At 42.4% G+C, this 24,879-nt stretch overlaps 1 protein-coding gene across 1 annotated transcript; it reads right to left on the reverse strand.

Annotated features, from left to right (window-relative positions):
* Positions 1–224: 224 nt before the first annotated feature.
* LOC105189101 (homeotic protein proboscipedia) lies at positions 225–24,678 on the reverse strand. The gene is made up of 3 exons (XM_019843851.2): positions 24,138–24,678; positions 2,816–2,958; positions 225–2,543 (listed from the first exon to the last, which is right to left on the reverse strand). Exons 1-3 carry the CDS (start codon positions 24,676–24,678, stop codon positions 567–569), a joined length of 2,661 nt encoding a protein of 886 aa, XP_019699410.2. The 3' UTR covers positions 225–566.
* Between the last annotated feature and the right edge of the window lie 201 nt (positions 24,679–24,879).

Below are 24,879 nucleotides of genomic sequence, written 5' to 3' on the forward strand. Positions count from 1 at the left end.
TCGAATAAAATGACTGACGGAATTATAGTCTAGGCTATATCTCGTTACAACCTAGAACAGTCGACCAATTTCTCTGGATTACTTGAGATATGCTTGCATTTGTTAAAATCAGATATAATTCAAACGTTTTCAGGCTTTATTATATACAAATATGCTAAATCACACACGCACGCACGCATACACACACACACATATATACACGCACGCACGCACACACACACGCACAATCTCGATTGCTTGGCCAATTCAATCTCAGCCCCGAAAATAATTTCGCCAGACTCTCAAAAGGAATTCCTATGTGAACTGGGAGATGTTCGAGAACCAAGATCGAACATGGTATGTTTTACGTATCGACACCTCCGGTTATCTCTCCCATCCTTAGACACCACTTTTGTCTTCGCAATCTCTTTCATACACGGTAGTCCTAGTAGATCACGAGTATGTACACAAATCACGAGGAATTTTTATACAGCCACATACCACAACGCAACTCTTCAGTACAAGGCATTGAGCAGGCACTGCTCGTCGCCCCAATCCAGCTGGCAAGGGTTCTCGGTCTCGTGGACTCAGCTGAGCTGATAGTACTCGGGCGCGAAGTCGTTCGCCAGATTGCTGAGGAAGTTGAAGTCGGATGAACTGTTGCTGTTATCGGCGGACGGCGGCGGCGCGGCGGTATGTACCGGCTCGCCGTAGAAATTCCCGTAATTGCCGTAGGACTCGTTGTTGCTGTCAGCCTGGCCGGCGCTTCCGGGTGGTGTGATAACCGCCGCTGTGGCAGGTGCGATCGCCGTCGCGGTTGTCGTCATCCCGGGCGCTGGGAACGGATCGGGCGACGAGACGTAACTGCTCGGGATGCTGGAGGCCTCACCGCCCTGATGAACGTGCAGCTGACCGGTTGGCTCGTAATACGCGCTCGGGTGACACTTGTTCCCCGGTCGATAATCGCCGGAGCTGGAGTGCATGGCCGGCTGATGAGTCACATAGCCCTCGGCGGTGTGCTGTTGCTGGGAATGTTGTTGTTGCTGCTGCTGCTGCTGCTGCTGCTGCTGCTGCTGCTGCTGCTGCTGCTGTTGCTGTTGTTGCTGCTGGATATCGTTGTAGTAGTGTTGCGCGGTCTGCACGGACACGGCGGCGTGGCCGTGAGCCGCAAGATTCTCGCTCGCGCTGTGATAGCTACCGCTAGTCGAATAACCGTAATTTCCAGAAGTCATATAGCCGTCGGTACCTTGCTCGCTCTGCGCGGCCGAGTATCCTCCTTGACCGGAGCTGTAGGCATTGGCGCTTTGCATGCTTCTGTGATAAGAAGCGTGATAAGGCGGTCCAGCTTGGGGGTATCCATTGTACTCTCCGGTGCTGCCATACTGCGACTGTTGCTGTTGGAACTGTATATTGGCGCCGTACATCGACCTCGACGCTGTGCCCGCCGCTCTGACGTGATGCGCCATTCTTGATCCCACCACTTGGTTCTGTCTCACGTACAAGGGATGCACCTCAGCCGGATATGAGATTCTTGGTTGCTGGTACGTGTCTCTGGAACAGTAACCGCCCTGCATCTGAGTTTGTTGCGTCGCTGTTGGTACGCTTTGTCTGCTGGCGGACAGGCCGTTCCGGTAATCGAGCGCTGGTGTGGTCTGATATACACCTTGCTGCTGGAAATGCGCTTGCTGATTGTTAGAGATACTCCGGCCGCCGTGGGGTGACATCGTGTCCGGGTTCGCGTTCACGTGCAACATCGGACCCGACAGCGACGTCGTCGACGACGGCGAGCTTCGCGGTCGCTGCATGTAGGCCGTGTGAGTCGCCTGCTGGATACCGAGCGGGCTGCCCTGCTGCAGCTGGACGGACACGGGTGTTCCCGGTGTGGAGGAAGGTGTCAGACTTCTCGTGGAATTCTGACCGGGCAGAACCGGCGTGCTGACCGTGGAGTCCGGCATGGCTAGTAACACGCCATTGCTGTTCACTGAGCACATATCCTTCGTGTTGGCCGATGGCGATCTCTTGCTCACTGCAATTTGTTGTTGCTTCGCGGTGTTCGGACTTTTGTGGCCGCTCTCGACCTTCACTCTCACCTCGCTCGACAATTTCTTCGTCACGCTCGGCGACGTCACCTCGCTCCCATCCTGCGATCTTGAGTCGTCGTCCACTATCATCTTCTCGAACGAACTGGTCACGCTATTCGTGCTGCCGACGCTACTAGCACCGTTGCTGTTTGTGTTGAAGCCGGAGTTGCTGTTGTTGTTATTGTTGTTGTTGGTGTTGTTGTTATTGTTAGTCGCACCGGGTGTATTATTGTTATTGCTGCTCCTTCGGCCGGATGAACCCAAATCCGTAACGTCACCGGTAAGGGTGCTCCCGACGTCGCCGACGCTCGAAATATCACAGTTATGACAACTCTTCTTCTCGTCGTTATCGATGGATAACATCTTGTCGCTCTTGGTCTTCTCCATCCCATCCGAAGTAGAACCGTCCTTCTCGTCGCCGTCTTCTTTGCTAAGTGTTTGTCGTTTGTGCTTCATTCGTCGGTTTTGAAACCAAACCTTAACCTAAGAGAACGATAAAATGACATATTCATTTAGTTTTTAATTAACAAACAAAAACAACACAGGAGTTGATGGTCTCTCTCTTTCTCTTTTTTCTCTCACATACACACACACACACACACATACACACATACATCCTGATAGTTGTGTAGTGGATAAGAAAGCTTCTCTGTGATATTTAAAAAATTAGATAATTTTTGAAATGAAAACACAACACAAAGGGGAGAAATAAAACGGGTGATTTTAGTATAGAATTGTTCGATTCAAATTGTTACCTGTCTCTCTGTAAGATCCAAAGAAGCGGCGATCTCTATTCTCCGTGGTCGGCAAAGGTATTTGTTGAAATGAAACTCTTTCTCTAACTCGAGGAGTTGTGTATTCGTGTAGGCAGTTCGCAATCTTCTTGGTAGGCCGTTTTCTGCAACATAAAAATTCACTCCTCCTTAATTGACGTCATCAGGACAGTTCAAGGATAATGTAACACGTGTCTTTCAAGTAAGCAGGCACGACTGAGTTATTTCAGTTCATGAGCTCACATACTTGTATATGTTGATAAGAAGCAACGTAGTTTAGATAGTTTTAGATATTTTGCTAATACTATAAAGATACGTTTAACCTATCGGTACATTTTCGTTCACTTATACTTTTTAGTTCTACTTTTTATGCAGCACGCGTTAATTCCGGTACCTTGATATTTGCGCCGTTCTTACCACCTAACAATGTCCTCTTTTTGTCTATTGCAGCAAGTAAGTGGTGTCCTAATTAATGATCATTTAAGCAAGCTAGAGAGAAAGAGGTGGTGGGAAGTGGATGCGACATGACATCCTTAACAATGCATGAGCGAAGATTCCCGAGCGGCGAAGAGGCCCATTCTGGTGTTGTTCCGGCGGGTTACTCGACTCCTTACAAACTTTTGGGTAAGTTTCCCACCGGCACTATTCCATGTCGATGCGAAACACCTCCTAATTGTTATCGGACAAGAAACTTGTTCCGCGATAACAAGAGAAATACCACGCAGGTTTCTGAAGATGAGAATGCAGGATGGCACGAGGAGCGAGAAGAGACGATGCAAGGAGGTGAGGCATCGCGATTTATGTGGGATGGATCTGGTTTAGAAAGTAACGACCAAGAATCTCATGGTGCTTGGTCGAGGCACATGGTGTAATAATAATTTCCATCCAATTGCCGTAAAAACAATTATTCATAGCTGTCTATCGTAATCGCATGGAATGCGTTGCATGCCCACAGTGGTAATTTTTCAGTCAAACTTGATAGCTCTCCGTTAGCTCGCGTTGTTTTAAAAGTAACATTGGCGTGAAAGCTTTGCCGTAAACATTGGCTGCGTTCGGGGAATACAACGGCTGACTTGTTCGGCTTGAGAAAGTTGAATGTCACTCTGACAGATTTAAAAATATAATGAACACGCAGCTATTAAAAATACTTTTATTCATCTTCTTATCATATGGATTTATTATATGATACATGTATCGTACGTGTACTGTTCGAATGTAGGAAAAAATCTTTGACGAACGTCAATATCGCGAAGGGAAATATTGTATATATCCCATCGGTCATTGACCACCTGGGCTTTTTTTATCAAGGATCAGGGGTGTTACACTTTTTTACGCGTCGCCGTATCACGAGAGAAAAAAACCGATACGGCGTGACGCAGTTCGGACGAAGGGGCACAGCGAGGGGGTGGTTCGTTTCGTAGGCTCGAGATGCTAAACTACCCCATAGCGTGCGAGCGGATGTAAGGGTGGCTGAAGGGTGGTTCGACAGTAGGATGAGTCGTCAGGGGTTAAAGAAGAAAGAGACGGAACATAATCGAATGAAACGGAAAAAAGAGACATAGAGATGACGAAAGGTAAAAAGAGGAAGATATAGTGGCTGGGAAAGGTTCGGAGAAGGTGTGTGATAGAGACAGTTAGATAGAGAGAGGGAGAATAGAGAGGAGAGGAAGAAGGAAAGAGAAAGAGGGAGAGAAAGAGAGAAAAGATCCTCGGGGATGAGAGAGAGAGAGAGAGAGAGAGAGAGAGAGAGAGAGAGAGAGAGAGAGAGAGAGAGAGAGAGAGAGAGAGAGAGGAGAGAGAGAGAGAGAGAGAGAGAGAGAGAGAGAGAGAGAGAGAGAGAGAGAGAGAGAGAGAGCGAGAGAGAGAGAGAGAGAGACAGAGAGAGAGAGAGAGAGAGAGAAGGGCGTAGACTGAAGGTGTAGTAAGCTTTGAACCTAGCAAATCCTGCACGTGGAGTTTCCATAGGGTGAGGGTGATGGTGGTGAGATGAAAGTATCGCATGATTGACGTGGGGCTCATCAGCATTTCGGTCTGGCGATTGGTTGGACGAAACTGTCGATCAAACTCCACTCCACGCCCTGTATCTGTTCAATCGTTCCAGGAGTTTAATTCAATTTGACAATAAATGTATAGCGATATTAAGCTAGAAAGCAACTATTTATAACAAATTAATAACAATGTTGTCTACTGAACGAAAAATACACACGATACGAAACAATGTGTCTCAGAAAGCCTGGAAAATGTCTGCAATTTTGGAATTATTGCAAAAAATAATTGGATTGGATAATATACTTGAATATTTATCGGCGCAATTGAGTTGTTTAAGTCGTTGTTAATAAAGACAGATAGATATTATGTGTTAAGCGTCGTATATATCTCGGCTTTGATCAAGCCGATTGATAATCAATCGGCTTAATTAATCAAACATCGCAGCTTCTTCAAGAGTTGTTAAATAAAAGACATACGTTTACGAATTTAACGATACTATGTCGTCTCGCTTCTTGCCCGTCCAAATTAGTGACAGGCGTTACTATTTTGCGGCGCGATGACGACTTTTTTTTTCCAAGACTGGACGAAAATATCAGCGTTGCTAGCGAGCTTTTCGTTCTTGCGACACGATGTAGCAGATGACGAACTGTCAAGGTGTAGTCAACATGAAGAGCGCGGCTTGACAGGATCGTGTGCGAGGTGAGAATGATAGAGTACGAAAATAGAGTTTGTATTTTCGTATATCACGCTGTCTGCCTCGTCTGCGGGCGCATCCGGTTGAAATTGTCACCACACGTATGTTTTGTAAAAGAATGATCAAAAGGTTCCTAACATGAAGATTCCATTAAAGGATACATTGATCGCGCTTGCGAATGACGAAGAAGTCAATGACGGAGAGGTATAACGGGAGAGAAAAGAGGTATTAAAATAACAGCGAACTCGCGTTATAACGTAATAGCTCGTCAATCGTCGGTGGAGCAGATGTTGATGTCCGTGATAAACGCGACGGCCGTCGCTCCGTGCATCCCCTCAATACAGAATGTCGGGACGTGTTTTCATCGTGTCCTTCTGATAAAACATAACATCGAGAGTGACGCGATGTCTTTCTATCACTTCTTTAAGCACATGTGCTGGACTTTTTGTTCCGATACTTTGTCGAAAGAGACAAAACCGTTGATATATAGACCACATTAAACACCTTAATGGTGTGAACGTAAAATTTGTATTGTGGTTTCGAGTGCCCACTTATGCGCTCTAATCGAAATTTCTGTTTGTTGCGTCTAAGAAATATCTTACACTCGGCAATAAACTTTGACTTCTAAATATCTGGCGCAAGAACTGTCCGTAGCATGAAGCAGCAATTATAGCAAACATCAATGGCAGAAAACAGCAATTATAGAAATGGGAGCGATCCGCACGCAAGACCCTGTTCAATTTCGACTCGCGTCCGTTTTGCGTCCCTTCCATTCTTCCTTTCCCTACACTGGAACGTTCACGAACAGCTGATGGAACTCTCATACTGTTCATTTTTTTCCTTTTTTTTTTACGTTTTGCATCGTTCCGTTGCACTTGTGATTAATCCGCAGACATTCTCGTCGGGGCAATGAAGAAACGTGTCTCAGAAAAATATGACAATTAAAGGTGTGAAGAAAAAACAGATTCTCAACGTAAAAGTACACGCGACCGAGTCATCCGGATCATGTATCTTCCTTCTGTAGTTGTCTTTGGTGTGTTCTCGTTTCCTCTGGACTAGTCCAGGTCGTTTATAGACAGGTGGGAAGGGTCACATGATGGGCGTCTCTGTAATTTGTCTTTTGTTTCCCCCGTGCCTAGAGGAAGAAAACTTACGAGGAAGAACAAAGGGCGGAAAGAGCCGCTACTTCGAACGGCACGGAGAAGAGAGCGATTACCCCTCTTCGTCCCGTCCTCAATTTCTTCCTCTTTTCCATCCTTCTCTCTCCCTCTCCATCTCCCTATATCGCTTTCTCTTTCGTGCTTTTAGTATCGAAAGGAACCTACGGCGGCGGCATCGACGATGTAAACGTATGAAAAATGAGTGACGAGACTTTGAAACAAACGAGAAGACAGCCGGTTCCATGTCCATGCTTTGACGTGTCCGAAACAGGTAGACGGCGGCCAGCGAGGAAGGTTACTGTGATCGATAACTTTCTGATCGTTTCAAATTCCTTCGGGCGTTTCAGACTCGCCGAACATTGCGAATCTGAATTCTGGCAGGGTGATGATCTACTTTAAAAGGTTCTACACTTCTGTAATATGTCTCGCTAATCGTAATAATAAATCCAAATTTCATGTATCTTTCAGGTAATGTTTTGACACATTGGAACGTTTATTTTAACTGCAAGATATGCAAAGATAAGAATCTTTGGGATAAGAATTTGATCAATAAATTTCTTTTGAATGGCAAAATTAGACTGCGTTTTTATTTGACTTCTGACTGTTTAAGCAGGACTGTAAACTTACTGAATTAATTTTCGATCAATATGTACAGTTTTAAATCAAATGTTGGGAAAGTAATGAAAAATATATTGCTGTAACGTTTCATGCTCCTATTTGTAACAATAAAGGAATCAATCATCACGTAAGAATAAAGCAAATATTTAATGCAGTATTGGGTAATTTGTGGCGGATAAGCTGGGGAAGGCTGGAAGGTGGAATCGCCATAAACTGCGGCTCATTATAGATTTACACCAAGACGCAGGACGGGTATGGCGAGGGGCAACGAACAAAACTAAATGTACGGCAACAGAATGAAGGGAGTCGAAGTGGAATGGCTGGCAGGAAGGGCTCTCTCGGTTGCTTTGGTTTTGGTGGGCTTTCGGAGGTTGCGGCCTCCACGTTGGATACAAGCTATAATCAATTAACGATGAGCAAAACAAGAACTGCGGCCGACCACTGACCACGGCTGCAAAATATTTCGTACCTTCCTGCTCCAGTTCAGTTGAAACCCTATCGCTACATTCAAGTGGCTACCCCACTTGCTGATAGGGCTATTGTGCCGGGAAATTGATTCCTGTGCTCTACGATTATATGGGATTATACGATGATCCAAAGTATTCATATAAATCTAACTAAGTAATTGAGCCAGCGATGGTTATCGCACTAGTAAATAAAGGATTCGCAGTTAAAATATCGATGATTTGAATATACAATAATATCAGTGTATTAGGTTGATAGATAACAGTTAATTACACTCGATATTAACGCTAATTATTTAAACTTGATTAAATAACTAATGATATTGTATCCACTTGTGAATGACGATTATGAGCATTATCTCTCTAAAGAATGAAACAGAATGTCTAGCGTATGTGTGTTGCATTTGTCGTCAAAATTTAGTATTGCTTCTGTGCAATAACTATATACATTTATTGTAAGACCTCTGTTTGTTTGGACTCATGACTCTATGTCCGCATCTTATCGATTTATTTCTTGTATGTACAGCATACAGTAATAACACTCGAGATATTAGCATAACGTTTCATATAGATACCATGTAATGGTGGAAAAAAAGAAGATATCGCCGGGTTAGCTGGTACGTAGTGTCGACAAAAAACGGTGGGAGGCATGAGGGATAAGAATAAAATCAGTTAAAAATGCAAGAATGAGAGGACGGAAGATGATAGGGGTAAGGAAATGTAAGAGCAGTATGAGGGTTCGCGTGGTTAAAAACAGTTGGCAATACCACGAGCAGCGGCCGTGGTTGGCTCGACATTGTCGAACACACAGCAACGGCGGCTCTCCACGGCGGCCATGTTTGCTGTGCACAGGCTCGCCAACCTGTGATTATGGTGGGCGCGACGGCGAGTGGCCCTTCGTGCAAGAAAATTGGACGCAAGGATCTCTCCTGTAGTGAAAGAAAGGCAAGACGTGTATATGCGCTATTCAGACTGGCCGGGTACGTTAGAAGGCGTGCCAGTGCAACCTGCAATCATCGGGGTGGAGCGACGTGGAGGTATACTCGATATCTCTTCGTGCACGACTGACGAGCGCGCGAAATTTTATAGCTTCAAACGGGCACCGCGTGCTTGCGTGCGTTTTTCTTGTGTCTTTGGTTGATTTGTGGCAAAAAGAACTGCCCTGTAGAGGTGCATGCGAATCCGGCGTTCAAAAATTGATGTTTGCAAGAGAGTTGCGGTATCACTCACAATTAGGATACACGATCTTGATTAATGATTTCTCTACATTGGCTATAACAGCGCCAGTTATTGTTTCATGATAAAGATTCGCAACACTTTGTAATAATCACTATCATTTCTCCGAACTTGACGATGCCGGTCGCTATCGTATAATTTAGTGTACGCTGTATTATTTATGATAACGCCATGCAAAGACCTTTATGTATCCTGAGAGGTTGTATAATTGTAAGTTGCATGCGGAATCTCATTTTTAATTCCATCGTAAGCTGCGTGATAACGAATTTCTGTTTAGCATATTCATCCACGGTACCCAGGAACCTTCGGCAATCACGCAACAAGATAAGTGCGACCACCTAACAGAACCAAGCCGACCGGTGTCTTGCTACACGGTTTACGATTGGTTGAGGTTAATTCTGCAATTATCACACACATGCACACATGCACGTATGAATGAGCTCGCGCTCACAGATTGTCTATACGGCTGCAACCGGTATTTTGCCGCTTTGCATGATTTTCTTTCCTCTGTGATTACTGCAACATTCATGTGGTTTAAATAACAGGTTATATAAAGATGCGGCGTAGGAAATGGATTTCCAGCGCACACGTCTTCATTATTTTAACCCACAGATTGGATCTCTGCGCTCGTGAATGTAAATTGTGGCGTTGTCCACAGCAATATTGCATTATCTTATGGATATTCTTCAGCTTTCGGAATATCTTGGGAGCAAATAATAGAGCATGTAAAAATATATTAACTTAGATGCATCTGTTGCGACCATATCTGTGCCTAATAAGTACAATTTAATTATAAGTTACAAGACGTATTCATGTTGTTTGTAATAGCTATTGTTATATATGGTTATATATATTAGTGTGTAAATCTATGATTGGAATACTGTATCAGAAAAGAATAACCGAGAAGCAGCAAGTAATATGTAAGGTGTTTGGTACGTAAAATGGGAGTGGTCTCCAGGGAGATGAAAAGCGCCATCTTTCCATTAGATGCAAGATTGATTTTGTGAGAGCTCCTTTTCGATGTGTTGGAACATTAATGCGATTAAAATAATCCAGTGAGGATAAAAATACAGCTTCTGACTTTCCTCGATCAATTTCCTCTGGTTTTACCACGTGGCAAATTGAGGGTAAAAATAAATTGAAACTACACGTGGACGATCCCGGTTAAGCCAGCGAGGATATGGAGATACATTAAAATCCCGCACACATAAATATATATGTATATATACATATACATGCATGACGACGTGAGATAAACAATCATGAAATTGGTATCAATAATAATTCCGTATGCTTTATTTTGACTCCGCTCTCATAAATATTTAAGACATTTCTATCGCGTTCAACGAGTGCCATCTCACGAGGAACAAATTTGAAACTAATTTCACGACAATTTGCAGCGCAGAACGTAGAACCCTTCAACAATTTTTTGAATTATGGTTCAAGTTAAGAGATTCTCATTACATCCTCCGTTCGCGTTACGACCGCCTTTTTCCGAGCTGTTCTGAGCTTCTTGTCCCGCAGCAAGCTTCTTTCTTGTCTGCCGTCGTCTCCAAACCCTCCTTCGCCTCCTCCTCCCCCTCCTTCTGCCCCTCCGTCTCCTCCTCTGGGACCAAGAAGTCGCAGCCGGATAAAAAGTTTATTTTAATCTTTACAAATTTTAAATCCTTCGCGGCTTACCCCAACATCCGTGTAAACTGTCGCGACAGAAAATAAGAGCCATCCCCACCACTTCTTTTATCTTTCGCGACCCATTCCCACTTCGTAAATCTTCTATCTCTTTGACATTCTGGTCGAATACTTCAAAAAAATTTCCTCGTTACGTGACAATAGCTATCTCATGCATATAAGCGAGGCCGTCATATCCTACTTTGTCTCGTCTAACGTTCACTTTGCTCATTGTGTGTTGCCGTTAGTGTATGTTATATCTTGGAATAATATTAAAGTTTTAAATATGTATACCTTCCCCTTTATTATCTTTACAAATGTCGTGTCATTATCGAATGATATCCATTGCATGTCTAAGGTCGTTAAACTTGGTCGATGATGGACGATAGCATCGTGTCTAAGCACACACATTTAATTATAAGCATTTAATAATTAAATTATATGTAGACATAGAGGAACATAAACCGTAAACCGACCCACATGTGCTGTCGAAGAAGAATGTACGCTTACGTTGGGTCGATATCACGATAATCATTATCGTTACAATATGTCTGGTTTGAATTTTGCACGTATAAATAACTATTTGCCTGTGCTTGAAATAATATATGCTTGCAACGGCAATTTCGCTGTGAGAAACATTAAGTTGATATTACAACAGTATGAGCTAACGTTGGTTGGTATTAGCGTGCGTCGCGTTGTCGCGCTCAAGAGAGTGAAGAATCGTACGCGACGTTCCGTCGGATCGATATCGCAGTAATTAGGCGTCTGTCAGCTGGGTCGACTCGTGTCTGAAAAGAGGAGCATGGTCGATAACTGCGAGCGATTTGTGCAAGACTTTTTCTTTTCCACGATTTCGTGCGTGTATATATGTGTGTGTGTATGTGAAGGGAGGAGGGGAGGGGGTGTTTGTAGATGTGTTAGTTCATTATCTATTACACTGCGACATTAGCGGCTACTTTCCTAACTCGCGATAAGGTTTAGTTAATTCTGCAAAGAAAATGTTCTTGAAATTGTTTGCATTTGAATTGTTTGCAAATAAACTCTTTTCTGCAAAACTCTCTGGTGCAAAACAAAGTTTTGAGTGAATAAAGATTAAAAGATGGAGAACGCGTGTTGTCTCAGATGTAACAAAGTATACTTCTGATAAAATTCGGTACTGTTATAAAAAAAAAAAAACGTACTTTCCACGGATAAAGGTCATGCGTAACGTAATTTATCGCAGCATTTCTTGAGCAAATCTATCTCTCGAATGAACGCGGACCGTCCTTAATGTTATTCCACGCTTCCCAGCTCTGCTCACCAAAAATGTCCGATAGGACAGACATCGTGCCCGGTTATTGCACCTGACACAACAAGTAGACAGAAATCTTGCCGATTATTCGAATTAGTCGAGAAAAACGTTTACCAAAAAGGAAGCTGCTGACTCTAAGCATATGTCAGGCCGTCCATACGGCCAATAGGAAGTGACGTTTATACGCAACCGGCGATAAATTAACTAATATCACGAGTTACCTTTAATTAGTCTCGACCCAGCGGCACCGCAGAGGTTTCCTTTCTTGATTTTTTTTCTTCATTTTGCCGCGAAGCGACGAGCGGGTTATTAATTACATGAATTTCTTAAGAACGTTCGTTACACCGTGCGCCGGCATTTCAGGTAATTACAAAATCACATGATTGACTTCCAGCGAAACGCCGAAAGAACCGTTTCGAAAGCAGTTTTAATTACCAATTTCCGTTGAACATGGCGATTAATTAATCGGCGGTGGACGGTAACAATCGTTTCACGAGAACGTATTGGAGTAACCTTCTTCTAACGCTTCTTCTTTATTTCCATCAGGTTTTTCATACTTTTCAGATTTTTTTGGAAGCCATCAATGGGACATATCTGGACAAGATGGCCGGACTGTAAGAGAGACAACTTTTCATCGAATTTGTTATTGACTATAAATCAGATTTCAGAATGTATATAACACCCGCGTCCGATTATTTATAGAATACATTATTTCCCAGTAGGATATATTATTTCCAAGTATCCCGTTACGCGCCTCTAAAATCGCATCAGAAAGTAGTAAGTACCACTTGTTCGTCGAAATTACGGCGTCGATCGTAACTCCTAAAACGTGCCTGGCCTTTGGAAAGAGAAGAAGAGAGCGTGTCCCGTTTCAAAGATATAAAGGGTGTGAGAAAAGGAAGAAGGAACAGCGGGGAAGAGTAGAAAAGGGATTTTGTGGTTGCAGTTAAATAAAACTGGCAAAAATCGTCCCCAGAGGGCATAGAGGGTCGCTTTTAGGATGAAAGGTCGTGGTGAAGAAAGGATAGATACGTTGGAGAGTACTCGGACGGGCGCCATGTGTATAATAATGTTAAAGAATGTTAAATGCGGCAGGGTTTCGAGGACCCGAGCCGCATACATTAGTTGTTAACAATGCTATAAAGCACACTCGCCCTGTATCTCACCCTTTATCACCGGGCACGGAGTTGCGAGTCTTCTCCGGCGCGACCAGATTTACGAGCGTTTCCTTTCCGTACGATTCTTATGTAACACACTTCAGCAACACCGCGGGGGGATAAACAGTGCTACAACAGGCATTTAAGTTGGAGGTGATCTCGGCACGCGCGAATATCAGCAGGGTGATGCATTCGGACGCAACTTGGCAATAGATCATGAATTTTGATCTCGTTGCGTGTCCGACTAGACAAGTTGTTGCTACGACCTCGCGTTATAAATGTGAAAAATTATCGGACTTGAACGTCGCAATGTATGAAAAGTAACAATGTATGTTATACTTATGCCACTGGATACATGACATTTTTGTTACAAACCGACTGAATTTTTCAGAAAGATTGAATTTTAGTGATAATGCTGCTTTACTCTGTCTAAACTGACCGGGACTTTAGAATGTACGGTCCAAACAACACTAGGTGTAATAATTTACCACCCGTGTCGGCTCGTATACGCGGCCAACCCTCGTGATAATTGTTTAAACCGACCACTGACCACCCCTTTAGTTCGACTCGAACACCGTTCTGAGACCTATTCGCTCCTGCTGGCCGCCTGTACTTACTGCGGGGCATGTAGGGACTTAATTACGATTGAATTGCTCCTCTTTCTACTGATGTAAATCGCAAAAGCGACATTGCAAATTAAGGAATAAATTCTTTCGCCGTTATATAGCATTAAAACACGCGACTCATGCAGTTAACCTTTACATATCTTTTACAAAATAATTATAATTACCCTAGAGATGTGTGAATTTTCAAAATGTATAAACAAACGCGCTCACGGGAGAACAGCGGGCTGTATAATTTTAAGGTTCCTCACAGGCAAATGTAATTTCAAGGTTCGCGAGAAAAGAATTCGATTGAATCTGCGTGAAAAACTTTATCGAACTTTGGCAGGGGGAGAAACGCTACTGGAAACTTATCTCCCCACGACCGATCAATGGAATTTCAAGCTTTGTTCCTTCAGTCTCCTTTATTCAGTTCCACCGAAATGAAGGAAGTTTCAGATAAATACAATGAGATGCACGGTTACTTTACGGCTTATCGAGAAATTCACGTTATCTCAATACATGGATATTATGCGCGGTAAAGAAAAACGTGGCATATCATATCGTACACTTTATATACTTTCTAAAATAACGCAAAACGAAGTTCAACGGAGGAAAATAGGTTTATGAGCGAAGAAATATGAAATAAAGCTTCAAAATAAGTCTCTCGTGGCGCGAGATCACCACAATGGATAGGGTTTGGATGGTCTCCAAGAGATATAGCGAGGAGAAGAGCGCAACGACAAGTGGAGGAAAGTGGGGATAAAGAGCCCGAATACTCGGTTGAGTAAAACGAACCCAGAAGAGGAAGTCTGGAAGAGCAAGAGTGCGATAGCGAGCAAATAATAGGGAAATGATTTGCTCCTTGTTAGATAAAGGCCCTGAGAGGGGACTCGCGAAAAGAAATATTGCTCCCAATGAAAGGAAGTGGGCGATGGGCTACACAGCGGTGGGGTGCCGCGGGATACGAGGGTGGATCCATCCGCTTGTAACGGCTCCTTCGGCGGTCGTGTCAGGTCATCCATACGCGAATTCTGCTCGATTAAGAGTTAAATAGCACGGGCGTGCTTGTCGTGTAAGCAATTGTACATTTCCGGCGTCTTTTTCACGGAGTACCCTTGTTCTTGTTGCTCTTGGAACAAATCATCATCAGTCATATATATATTATCATCCATCTTATATTATTATTTTATTTTTAGTTATTATATATTATTATTTTATTTTAAGTTATTTTTAGTTAGGTCTCTGTGTCGCGCATGTGGCGATTGCTCGCTCTGACATTGCTTCTTATTGTCGAATTATTAATATGCTTCAATCATTCTTAATATATCGAAGTATTCATAAATTTATGACAACAACACGAGCAATATTCAGTGAACTGATAATACATTTCGTTTAGTCACTCTCATCGTTTTAGCGCCGTTCGCGTTGTTTCCCCATAATCTACTCAATTGGAGCTACGGTCATCGACCTTACCTCAAAATACGTTTTCAGATCAATAATTAATAAAAAGATAGTCTATTCGTTAATTACTAATATTATCTTTTTTACGATGGGATTCACATTTACTCGTTATGTACAATTAGGTTCACTCATATGTATATACAAGCACCATTGCCTATTCTACAGATAACCGCTAAACCTCCTGTGTTATCAGTACACAATGGTTTCTTGTGCGTATCCGAGTATGTCTTGTACCATTGTTTACCTGAGAATGTTGCGTCCTGTGTATTAATAATCGAGTTACAATTTACTTTTGCTACCTCTGAGACGAGTTTGCCGAAGAACAAGGTGCTCTTCGAGCAGCGTAAAGAGATTAGGGCGGAGGCGCGATTCTGGGAATGAGTCGACGCGTTCAGCGCGAACGAAGAGGGTGAAGCCTAGCACTCGCACTGCGCTTGGGGTATGGTAGACGCTTGTGAAGAACGGAGGAGAACGTGTTGGTAGGGTATGCATGGCGGCGGAGAGTCCAGTAGCGATCATCAATCAGAAAGGCAGTCAGCCGTCCGTCGGTCGGCCGACTGGTCAGCCACGTCCAGCGTGTACAGAGTTTCGCGCGGGAGGTTTCCTACCTACGAATCCACGAGTCATGCTTGGACTGCCATCCTGACAATCGATTGAAGCTGAGCACTAACATCCAATTCCGGAATTGTTCTTTCCATTATCTTGCTATGTCTAAAGATTTCATTCGACTACGATTCTTCGATAACGTTGCAGCAATGATAGCAGGTGTGGAAAACAGCCGAATACAGATACTTGACTCTTGTTGTCCATGTTTACTAATAGCAACAAGAAATTGCGACATTGCTGGCTCGAGTAATTTTGTCTCGAACTTTTCAGCTTATGAAAGTAAAAAATATAACGAAAGTAAATTGAATCATTGTTATGTAGACTTTGAGTCCAAGTAAAAAATGCCAACTTGATATGAATTTTATATAATAATGGGACATGCAAAATAAATACAACAGAAATTCGCAGAGACATGTGAAAAGAATGAAGAAAGGCTCAAATCATCTTTTTCGAGATCAAGCCATGTAAGAAAATGAGTATCATAATTATTACATTAGACTAGATCAAGTTAGGTTAGGTTAGGTTAGGTTAATTTATGCTCCGGAAAGAGAGCAATTTTCTTTAAAAGTATCACGGAAGAAGGTCGCGCCTTTTTTATTCTTCGTACATCTTTGTATAGATTTCTGTGAACAGTTGTCAAAGCTAGCATAGATGGCTAGAAATGCTGGTAAATGTGCGAGTTGATAATAAACCCATGAAAGACCCTTATCCACTCACTTTTTCTTCCCCTCTGGCTGTCGCTATCCTCGATCTTTGATGTAGCATGACTCTTTATTGACGCTGTGACATTTTATAAATAGAATGGCTCGGGCTCGGGTTTTCCTGTCGCGACAGACCTGCGTCGCGGGGAGTTGGAAATCTTTCAGCGCTATATTGGCTTAGTCTGGCTAGCTAATTACTCCAGACAATTCCTCTCCCTCCTGCTGACGATTTCCCCTTCACCATTCTCTCTCTCTCTCTCTCTCTCTCTCTCTCTCTCTCTCTCTCTCCCTCTCTCTCTTTTCGTTATACCTACAACGTCCACCCTAGCGTAACCGTGCGTTGTCTTCGCGGAAGAAAAGAAGCACCGGTAGGGTGAGCCTCTCCATTGCTCTCGAGGCTAATGTACCCTAACAGTAAAGTACTTAGGCCACGTTAGTTGTAAATGTCCGCGTGATTGCCGCTAAGCTGATTTTAAATCCGTGTTAATGCGGTATTTACTCACAAACTGATAAAATTCAGTAAAGACTTTCGAACAATCTGCGTTTATGGCGATTTGCGGATGTAAATCGCACCGACATCAGAATACCTTGACGCAGCATATATTCACAATCTATGTAAGGTGAATGTGTTGAGATTCAGGGCGAGGAAGGTTTAAACAGGCCTATTCCGGTTTGAGAAACTTAACATCATTCGGTTCACACTTGCTTGTTGTGCTTTCGTGTATCTGAAGGTAATGTCCGTAATTATCAAGACATAATGTGTATGTATGTGTATATGCTTATATATGTAACTTATATAAATTATATTTTTCTGTATTATCCTGGCTTTCTTCGTACATTCTTCTGAAGATGGTAAATCATTGCTTTGTGTTATTGATAACCGTCCAAAAGCATTAAGTTATTCATGAATAGTTTCTGAAATACAATTGCATTAAAAAAATCCGAGATTTGCCGAATATTCGGTTCGTTTCGCGTTGAATAGAGTAACCCGAGTGCTCCATTGTCGGTGGCTTACATTAAAATTACTAAATTACGAAGATTGAGGCATATACGACAATTCCGAGGCAGTATGCTCACCCAAATGATGCAGTTTCTTGTGCGTCATTAAAAGGAATAAAAAGAGCGTGTCGTACCACCGCTGTGGTCCTACCGTCTCTTGTCTCGCAAAACGGTGCTTCCTTGTGTCAATGTCCTGATGTTACGTCCGATGGCGACTCAAAGAAACATCAGAATAGCTTTTGAAAGCGTACCCACTTCAACAGAAAGAACGATAGAGAGAGAGAGCGGCACTTTGATCACCGAATGACTCGCGACTTTGCATTATGAAGCTAAACTGTCGGCGAGGAAGAAATGTAGGCTTCTGCTCCTGTAGAGTTGAAAACTTTTTATCGCTCTGTGAGGCCCATTATGGGCAACAGGTTTTGGTTGATCTACTGCAGAAGGTGAGAGGGGGTTAACAGGTAGGTAAGGGTATGGAAGGATTTCCAAATTATACGTACGTATATAAGATTGAAGCAACGTCTCATTTGATATTAAAATAATATTAGATTTATGTATTTACGTACAATTCAATATCACACATACACACATATACATATATATTAGAGATGTGCGAATCAAGAATTTTTATGTCGAATCGAATCGAGTCGAATCGCATTTTTTAAATTCGAATTCGAATCGAATCGAATCTATGAAATTTCACTCGAATTCGAATCGAATCCAATCTATGAAATTTCACTCGAATTCGAATCGAATCGAAACTATGAAATTTCACTCGAATTCGAATCGAATCGAATGAAATCGAATCGAATCATTAAAAAATTTAAGATGACTATTAAACATGCAAATAATGATGGAAGATTTTAATATGAAAGAGAATATTGATATTATAATATCATCTTAAAGTAAAATATATATTTAAAGTAATTTATAATTAAGTTATTAATTATAAGTTAAGTTAATTACAAGTTAAAGGTTCAAACATATAGGCCCAGATGGCCCGTTTTGTAGCTGATGCACGCAAACGATAATGTATTTGATTCCTATTCGAATTATTCGGATTCGAATTATAGGGATTCGGATTCGATTCGATTCGAATTCGAATAGTTCGCACATCTAATATATATATATATTTCTATGAAAATCGCTTCTTCTTAATTCAGAAGCCGATCAATTCTTTAGAAATTTATCTTCCATGAAACTTGTACAGACTGCAATAGTTCTTTGAGAAATATAGTGAATAGCATTGGAAACAGTGTATTACGTATTACGAAATGTTACAATCGTTCCGAACACTTTCTTGCCGATTCCACTTTATCTCGCAAAGGGAGATCTCACATTGGCGAAATCCTAATCAGACGTGAAGCGTGCTAGGCGCTTGCTCGAAATAATTCTACTTTCTCCTGATGATTACGTGACACTCATGATTATGATAAACGTTAATAGTAATCATGGCAGTTACTAGGAATCGCATTCGGATAACTCTACTTTTCGATCGTATTTCCATTGCTTTATTCTTAATCGCTCTTTGAGCCAGCTAACATCCCCGTCTGGCATAGTGCGATTCACCCTTGCGATTCAGCACAACCGGGCGGATAGTCCCAACCGGGAAAAATAATGCATTAGAAATTCAGATGACCGAGAAAGAGAGAGAGAGAGAGAGAGAGAGAGAGGAAGAAGGAGGGGAAGGTCGTGCCGCGATTTATCAAATAAAAGCGGTAGTACAGTCAAATACCCGTCCATGTCGTCAGTGGAAGCGACAGTTCATTTTTAATATAAAGCACGGGTGGAGGTAGGATCTTCCGGGATGTAGCGACAAAAAGAATATGGCGACTGCCCTGGGCACATTCACCTATCTCTAGATCTACGAATTCGCGGTAGGCAGGATCTAATGATTCGTGAAAATTACAATTGTAGACAATTTATCGTGATCCTGGTATATTTTCTTTTTTACAATGCTGTTTACGAAGAGTTAGAGTTAGGTGTTGGATTGTTATGTTAAAATATAATTTTAACTACATCAGAAAATAAAACTGATATATTGTGACACACTGTTGAACTTTATTGTTAGAACAGTGTTTGATTATGTCACTACTTTGTTTGATATCCTGAAACAAGGATCAGGGTAACCTGTGTTTGTCTTTATGCCCGTTTATGTGCTTAGCCCTCTGGCATATGTTATCATCCTTTCTGAAAATTTTTACACCTACTTTCCTTTTACGAGTATCTAGACTAACAGATATAGGAACCCTCAACGTCTTTTATTCCCATCAGCCGTCGCCAGAAAGGGGAAGATATGCGAAGTGCGGTGATGTCTATCCGACAATATCGTCGCCATTTCAGAGCTTTGCTTTCGAGCATTTACATAAAATTATTATCAAATCGAAAAAACTGCGGCTGTTCGACTTTCTTTACGGAACATCATATTCGACTAGAATACGTTACTCAGAATGTGATATATAAAACATAAGGATGTATATGTAAGATAAGATCGACATAAATATAAAATAAAATTATAATTGCGTAATATTATACCAGAGAAAACAGCATGATTTGATGTTGTGAAGCAAAAAGAAATCATTATACTTGTCTGAACCTGTTTGATTTAGCGCGGTAAATTATACATAATATAAATCCTGATATATATATGACTTTATATATGACTTTATATATGATATATATATGACATATATGACTTTATTATTATGTATGATTTTGTATTTGAATATCGTAACAATAGGGCAAAGATTCCTTTCCGCTTCTAAAAATCAGATTGCACGATCTTCTCTGCCACAATCTTGCAATGTAGGAGCGAGAGAAAGAGAGAGAGAGAGAGAGAGAGAGAGAGAGAGAGAGAGAGAGAGAGAGAGAGAGAACAGCAGGAAGGAGGAGAAGACAGAGTATAGCGGTACGAACCCCACGCTTTTATAGCGGTCCATTTGGCGCAACAACGAGCGTGGAAACTTCTTTTAGTGTCGGGCTACAGATTCCGGGCCGAAATACGCGTACGATTATGGGGTTCCGGATTATCAATTTGTTATACTATGTTTATTATTTGAGCTCGGTGAACAGGTGAGCTCCCCATATCGCTCGCTGCGGAAACCCCCTGCAGCTGCAGAGCGTCGTAATCGGTCGATTTTGGGGATAATCTGGAATATGTTATGCGGTGTTATCTCCCTCCAGATGTTTGCATCAGGATCAACGAGCTGCGAAAAATTGTACACGTGTAAGAAACCACGTTTCTTACTTTTCATTATTCGCATTGCCGGCTTAGAGCAAGCCGGCGTCCAATATTTACCGTTATTTCGTGCTATGAATGTTAACACCTAATAGTAATAGTAGTAGCAATAGTAGTAGTAGTAGTAATAATAGTAATAGTAATAGTAGTAATTCACGACTATGATATGAAAGTATCCAAAATAACGCGTATCATTTGTGCATCATGCATGCCCCAAAAAAATTTAATGATACTTGATCGATTGTACATTACTAACATAATAACTGTGATATAAATAGTAACCTCTTTCTTTTTCATTTTTTGTTAAACGTAAACGTAAAAACATTACTGGACCTCGTGTTTACTATTTTCAAATAGGTTAATGAGATAAATACCTATCGATCATTTACATAAACAGAATATCGAAAACTCTTTATCGTGCATTGAATTCGTTCCCTTTGGATATCGCCGTCTTAAGACCCCTTTTCTTCTCAGTAACCGCGACAGAGGACTACTGCTGAGAGTGCTGAGTATCATAGTAGCTGGGATTTTCTAGGAGAGTTATCTCTAATTCAGTGAGGATTTACTCGCCAATGAATCTTTAAATTAGATGCTCTGTTCTTTTCGTACTGCGCTCCTCCCCGGAGGGTAAAGTCCCGCTCGCTCAATCACCTATATCATGGAATCGCCGAATATAGTCAATTCCTTCCACCCTTCTTTCGTTATCGAGTCTTTACGCCCTCAATTCCACCGCGCTCACCAATATTTGTGTCTCGCCGTAGGCTCTCGTAGGAATTCCGACGTTTTTAACCGTGCGCCATTACTTCCGCCCCGATCGTATGGATTACCTTTAAAGCCACGTGATAATTTTGTCTAGTGGATTCGCAAGCATCAAGCTGAACTATTAGTGGTATCAAGTATCAGCGCTATATTAATTAATGGCGGAAATGTAGCCCGACGTAGTTTAGTAAGAAGCAGTTCGCCCACTAAAATGGCCGTCCCGCAGGAGGGTGTAAGACGGAGGATAGAAGATAGTGGCGAGGATGATGATAATCCAGCTTCTAGCCTAGTCCTATCCCGGGGGATGCAGGGATTAATTGACACATCGGCGTCTTGGAGGAGTCTGCTGGGCTGACGCTTCTGCTTTGGCACCCACCGACGTGACTGATGAGACGCCTGGAACAAGGCGTCGGGAAAAACACTCATGGATTCGTGGCTTTTTTGTAGAAAAGGTATCCAGCAAGAATTACCGACGAAGCATGGAACGTCGGTCGCGCTTCTCCTCCTGGCAAATAACTCAACTAATCAGACCACGTCCTCCTTTATCGTTCCATCCATGGCGTCCCCGGACTAAAACATCTCCGCTGAAGGGCACGTAGATGTAACAGATTGAAATTTAATACGAGCAGTATGGTGACATGTACGGAAGGACGAGAGACGGTTACTTAAGGTTTCGTCGGCGCGGGACCATTTTCATGGCGAAGGAGAAGACATCGTTTTGGGCAGGAAATCGTTAGTGGGTTCCAACAGTTAAAATCGTAATAACAGAATAATGAGTTTAATTCCATTCCCGTTGGTTATAATTCATGGAAACTTATGAACGCGGACTTGAAAAGGAGGAGAGGGAGTACTAACAAAATCATATCGCTTTGGTATTACTATTGGTAATATCCGGATTTTGTATTTCCATCAGCATTATTGAAGCGATACGAATATTTGAATAACACAATCTAACGTATCACATGAAACGCAATTTCTTTTAATTACACCTCTGGATAATAAAATTTCTTGTTTTTCCAGTTTTTGAGCGCGATTTTCTTTCGCACTCGTCGCCAAGAATATAATTATAAAGAGGTCCGGTAGGCTCGCAAATCACAAAGAGATGAGCGGGCAGCGCAACGATAAGGGATAACACGGTGGTTGAAAGCAAAGAGCCGACGTGTACGAGGCGTCGGTGGCGGCACCCCATGTGAGTTATGACCGTCCCGACGCTCTCTCCCGTTAGTCCAGGGCTCAATTTACAGATGATTCCGCGTGTTACCGCCTGGCCAGCGGCTGGTTAACCTCCGTGCCAAACACTTAATCTTCCGACGTGTCCTGTGAATAGTCCGACCGCGTTTTGGAGGCGGCACGACGTTAAATCGCCGTCGCAGCCGCGAGATCGGTGTGAGAAAGAGAGAAACAGGGATAGATAAATGGACCGAGACGTAGGGTACAGATTGTAGTCAAATGGAGGCCCTAGTGGCCCATAAAGTTAGCCAACCCTCCAAATTGTATTGCCACCCACTATCGTATACATGCGAGCTTCGGTGACATGTGGAACGTGCCGTAAACGGCTTCACAAATTTATTGGTCCTCGATAGCCTCTCGCCGCAGCCAACAAGTTGTTGGAAAACGAGTGTCCGCAGAGATATCTCCGACTTAACGCATCAAAGCTCATTCACGAGACGGGGCTTTTCCGGAACGTACTCTCTAGTTTTCTGTAGCCCGTATTATGCAAAACATATTGCATTTATCTGCCCGCAATAAACGCGATAATAAACGGAATGGGTGAAATATATTTCTTGGTTTATATCAATCCTGCACGAAATCTGGCATGAACACATTTCTGTGAATACTGCACGTCGAGAGAGACAATAAAATACAGTTGTCTAGCTACCTAGTTGCCTTCTTGTTGTTTACAGAAACCTTATATCTGGATATATCTGGACGTATTGTTCCATGCATGCAACAATGTATTATTTTATGTTGCCCAATGTTTACAAATGTGTGTAAAGTTTGCGCATGTTATGTACTCCAGATGTGCGGCATGTCGGCACTAGGAAAGGAGCGGCTTGGAACTGTCATTAGCCGTCGGATGGTAGGCACCCCGTGGTGAACCACAATGTAGCGGCGAGAAGCCAATAGAGTCCTAATGCTATAAACGCCGCGCCGAATCCTACCAGCCACCGTTAATTGACTTGCACGTTTGTCACTTTACAACCCAGACAAATTTCTGATTATGTTTGCTCAAGATAGACTCTAGTAAAAGTGTGAGTTTGTTTGTCGATTTTTGTCATAATTGTCGCATTATTAAAAATTGTATTATTAATTTCTACGCAGTTATCGATTAAACTTTAGTTTAATTAATAATTAATAAGTTTAACACGGTTGACGGTTATTTAATCTTCCATTTATCGTTGCACAAATGAACGAAAGGATACGAAGAGAGGTAAACATTACATGTTTAAATTTAAGAATAATTATTAATAAAAATAATCGATATCGCAGACACATCGGCAGATGTGTTGACTCATAAGGCCGATAATTTACAGTTCTTCGATGTAATCGTATTCAAGAAATAGTATATCATAATTTTCACAAGTTATTTCTTATTAGCCGTTTCCAGAAATTACGCGGACGATTCGTGAGATTAGACGTCTATCTTTGACAACTTACCTTGTTGGTTACTTTTCCTAGTGGTCTTCTTTTCCTTCATCCAAGGATACTCAGGAACATTGACACCTGAGGGGTCAGCGACACCGTGGGGATCCATCATGGTATGATATGCGGGATGATGAGTACCAGGACTGATAGACCCGCCGGTACCAGGTGAGTGTTGCATGCTGCTGTCTCCAGCTAATTGTGGCAACGCTGTCATAAATTCAGCCATGGAAGGTTGACTATTGATAAAGCCGGTTTCGGCGGATCCACATGTTGGGTCCATGGCTGGGTGATGAGTCCCGTGCGGGGGCAGCCCGGCTGGGGTACCTGCCCCCGCGGCCACCGTGGCCAGCCAGAAGCCGCCCCCTCCGTCGTTCGCCAGGACGGGTGTCGTCGGCCTCGTCGTCTTCACGGTCGATAGATCTTTGCTTGCGTGAACCAAATTCTGAAGATGATTGCCCAGTTGCAGATTACTCGAACTGGACAGCTGCGACTGCTGCGAGTCTTCTTCGGTAAGTTGCTTGTTGCTTATCAATGCTTGTTGCTTACCGCGCATGGAACAATACGCACTAATTTGCACTTGAAACTGACTTTTGTCTTTAGTGATAAACGTAACAATGGAGCAATTATTTATTGAAGAGAAACGGCTATAGAAGACAGGCGAATCTCTTTTTAATGTCTAACAATTCGTCACAATACATAGGCTTTGAAGGACACATTATTCACATAAATTCACTAAATAGTTCACCAATAAGTT

Source organism: Harpegnathos saltator, unplaced genomic scaffold, assembly GCF_003227715.2.
Source record: "Harpegnathos saltator strain DR-91 unplaced genomic scaffold, Hsal_v8.6 scaffold4, whole genome shotgun sequence".
NCBI lineage: Eukaryota > Metazoa > Arthropoda > Insecta > Hymenoptera > Formicidae > Harpegnathos > Harpegnathos saltator.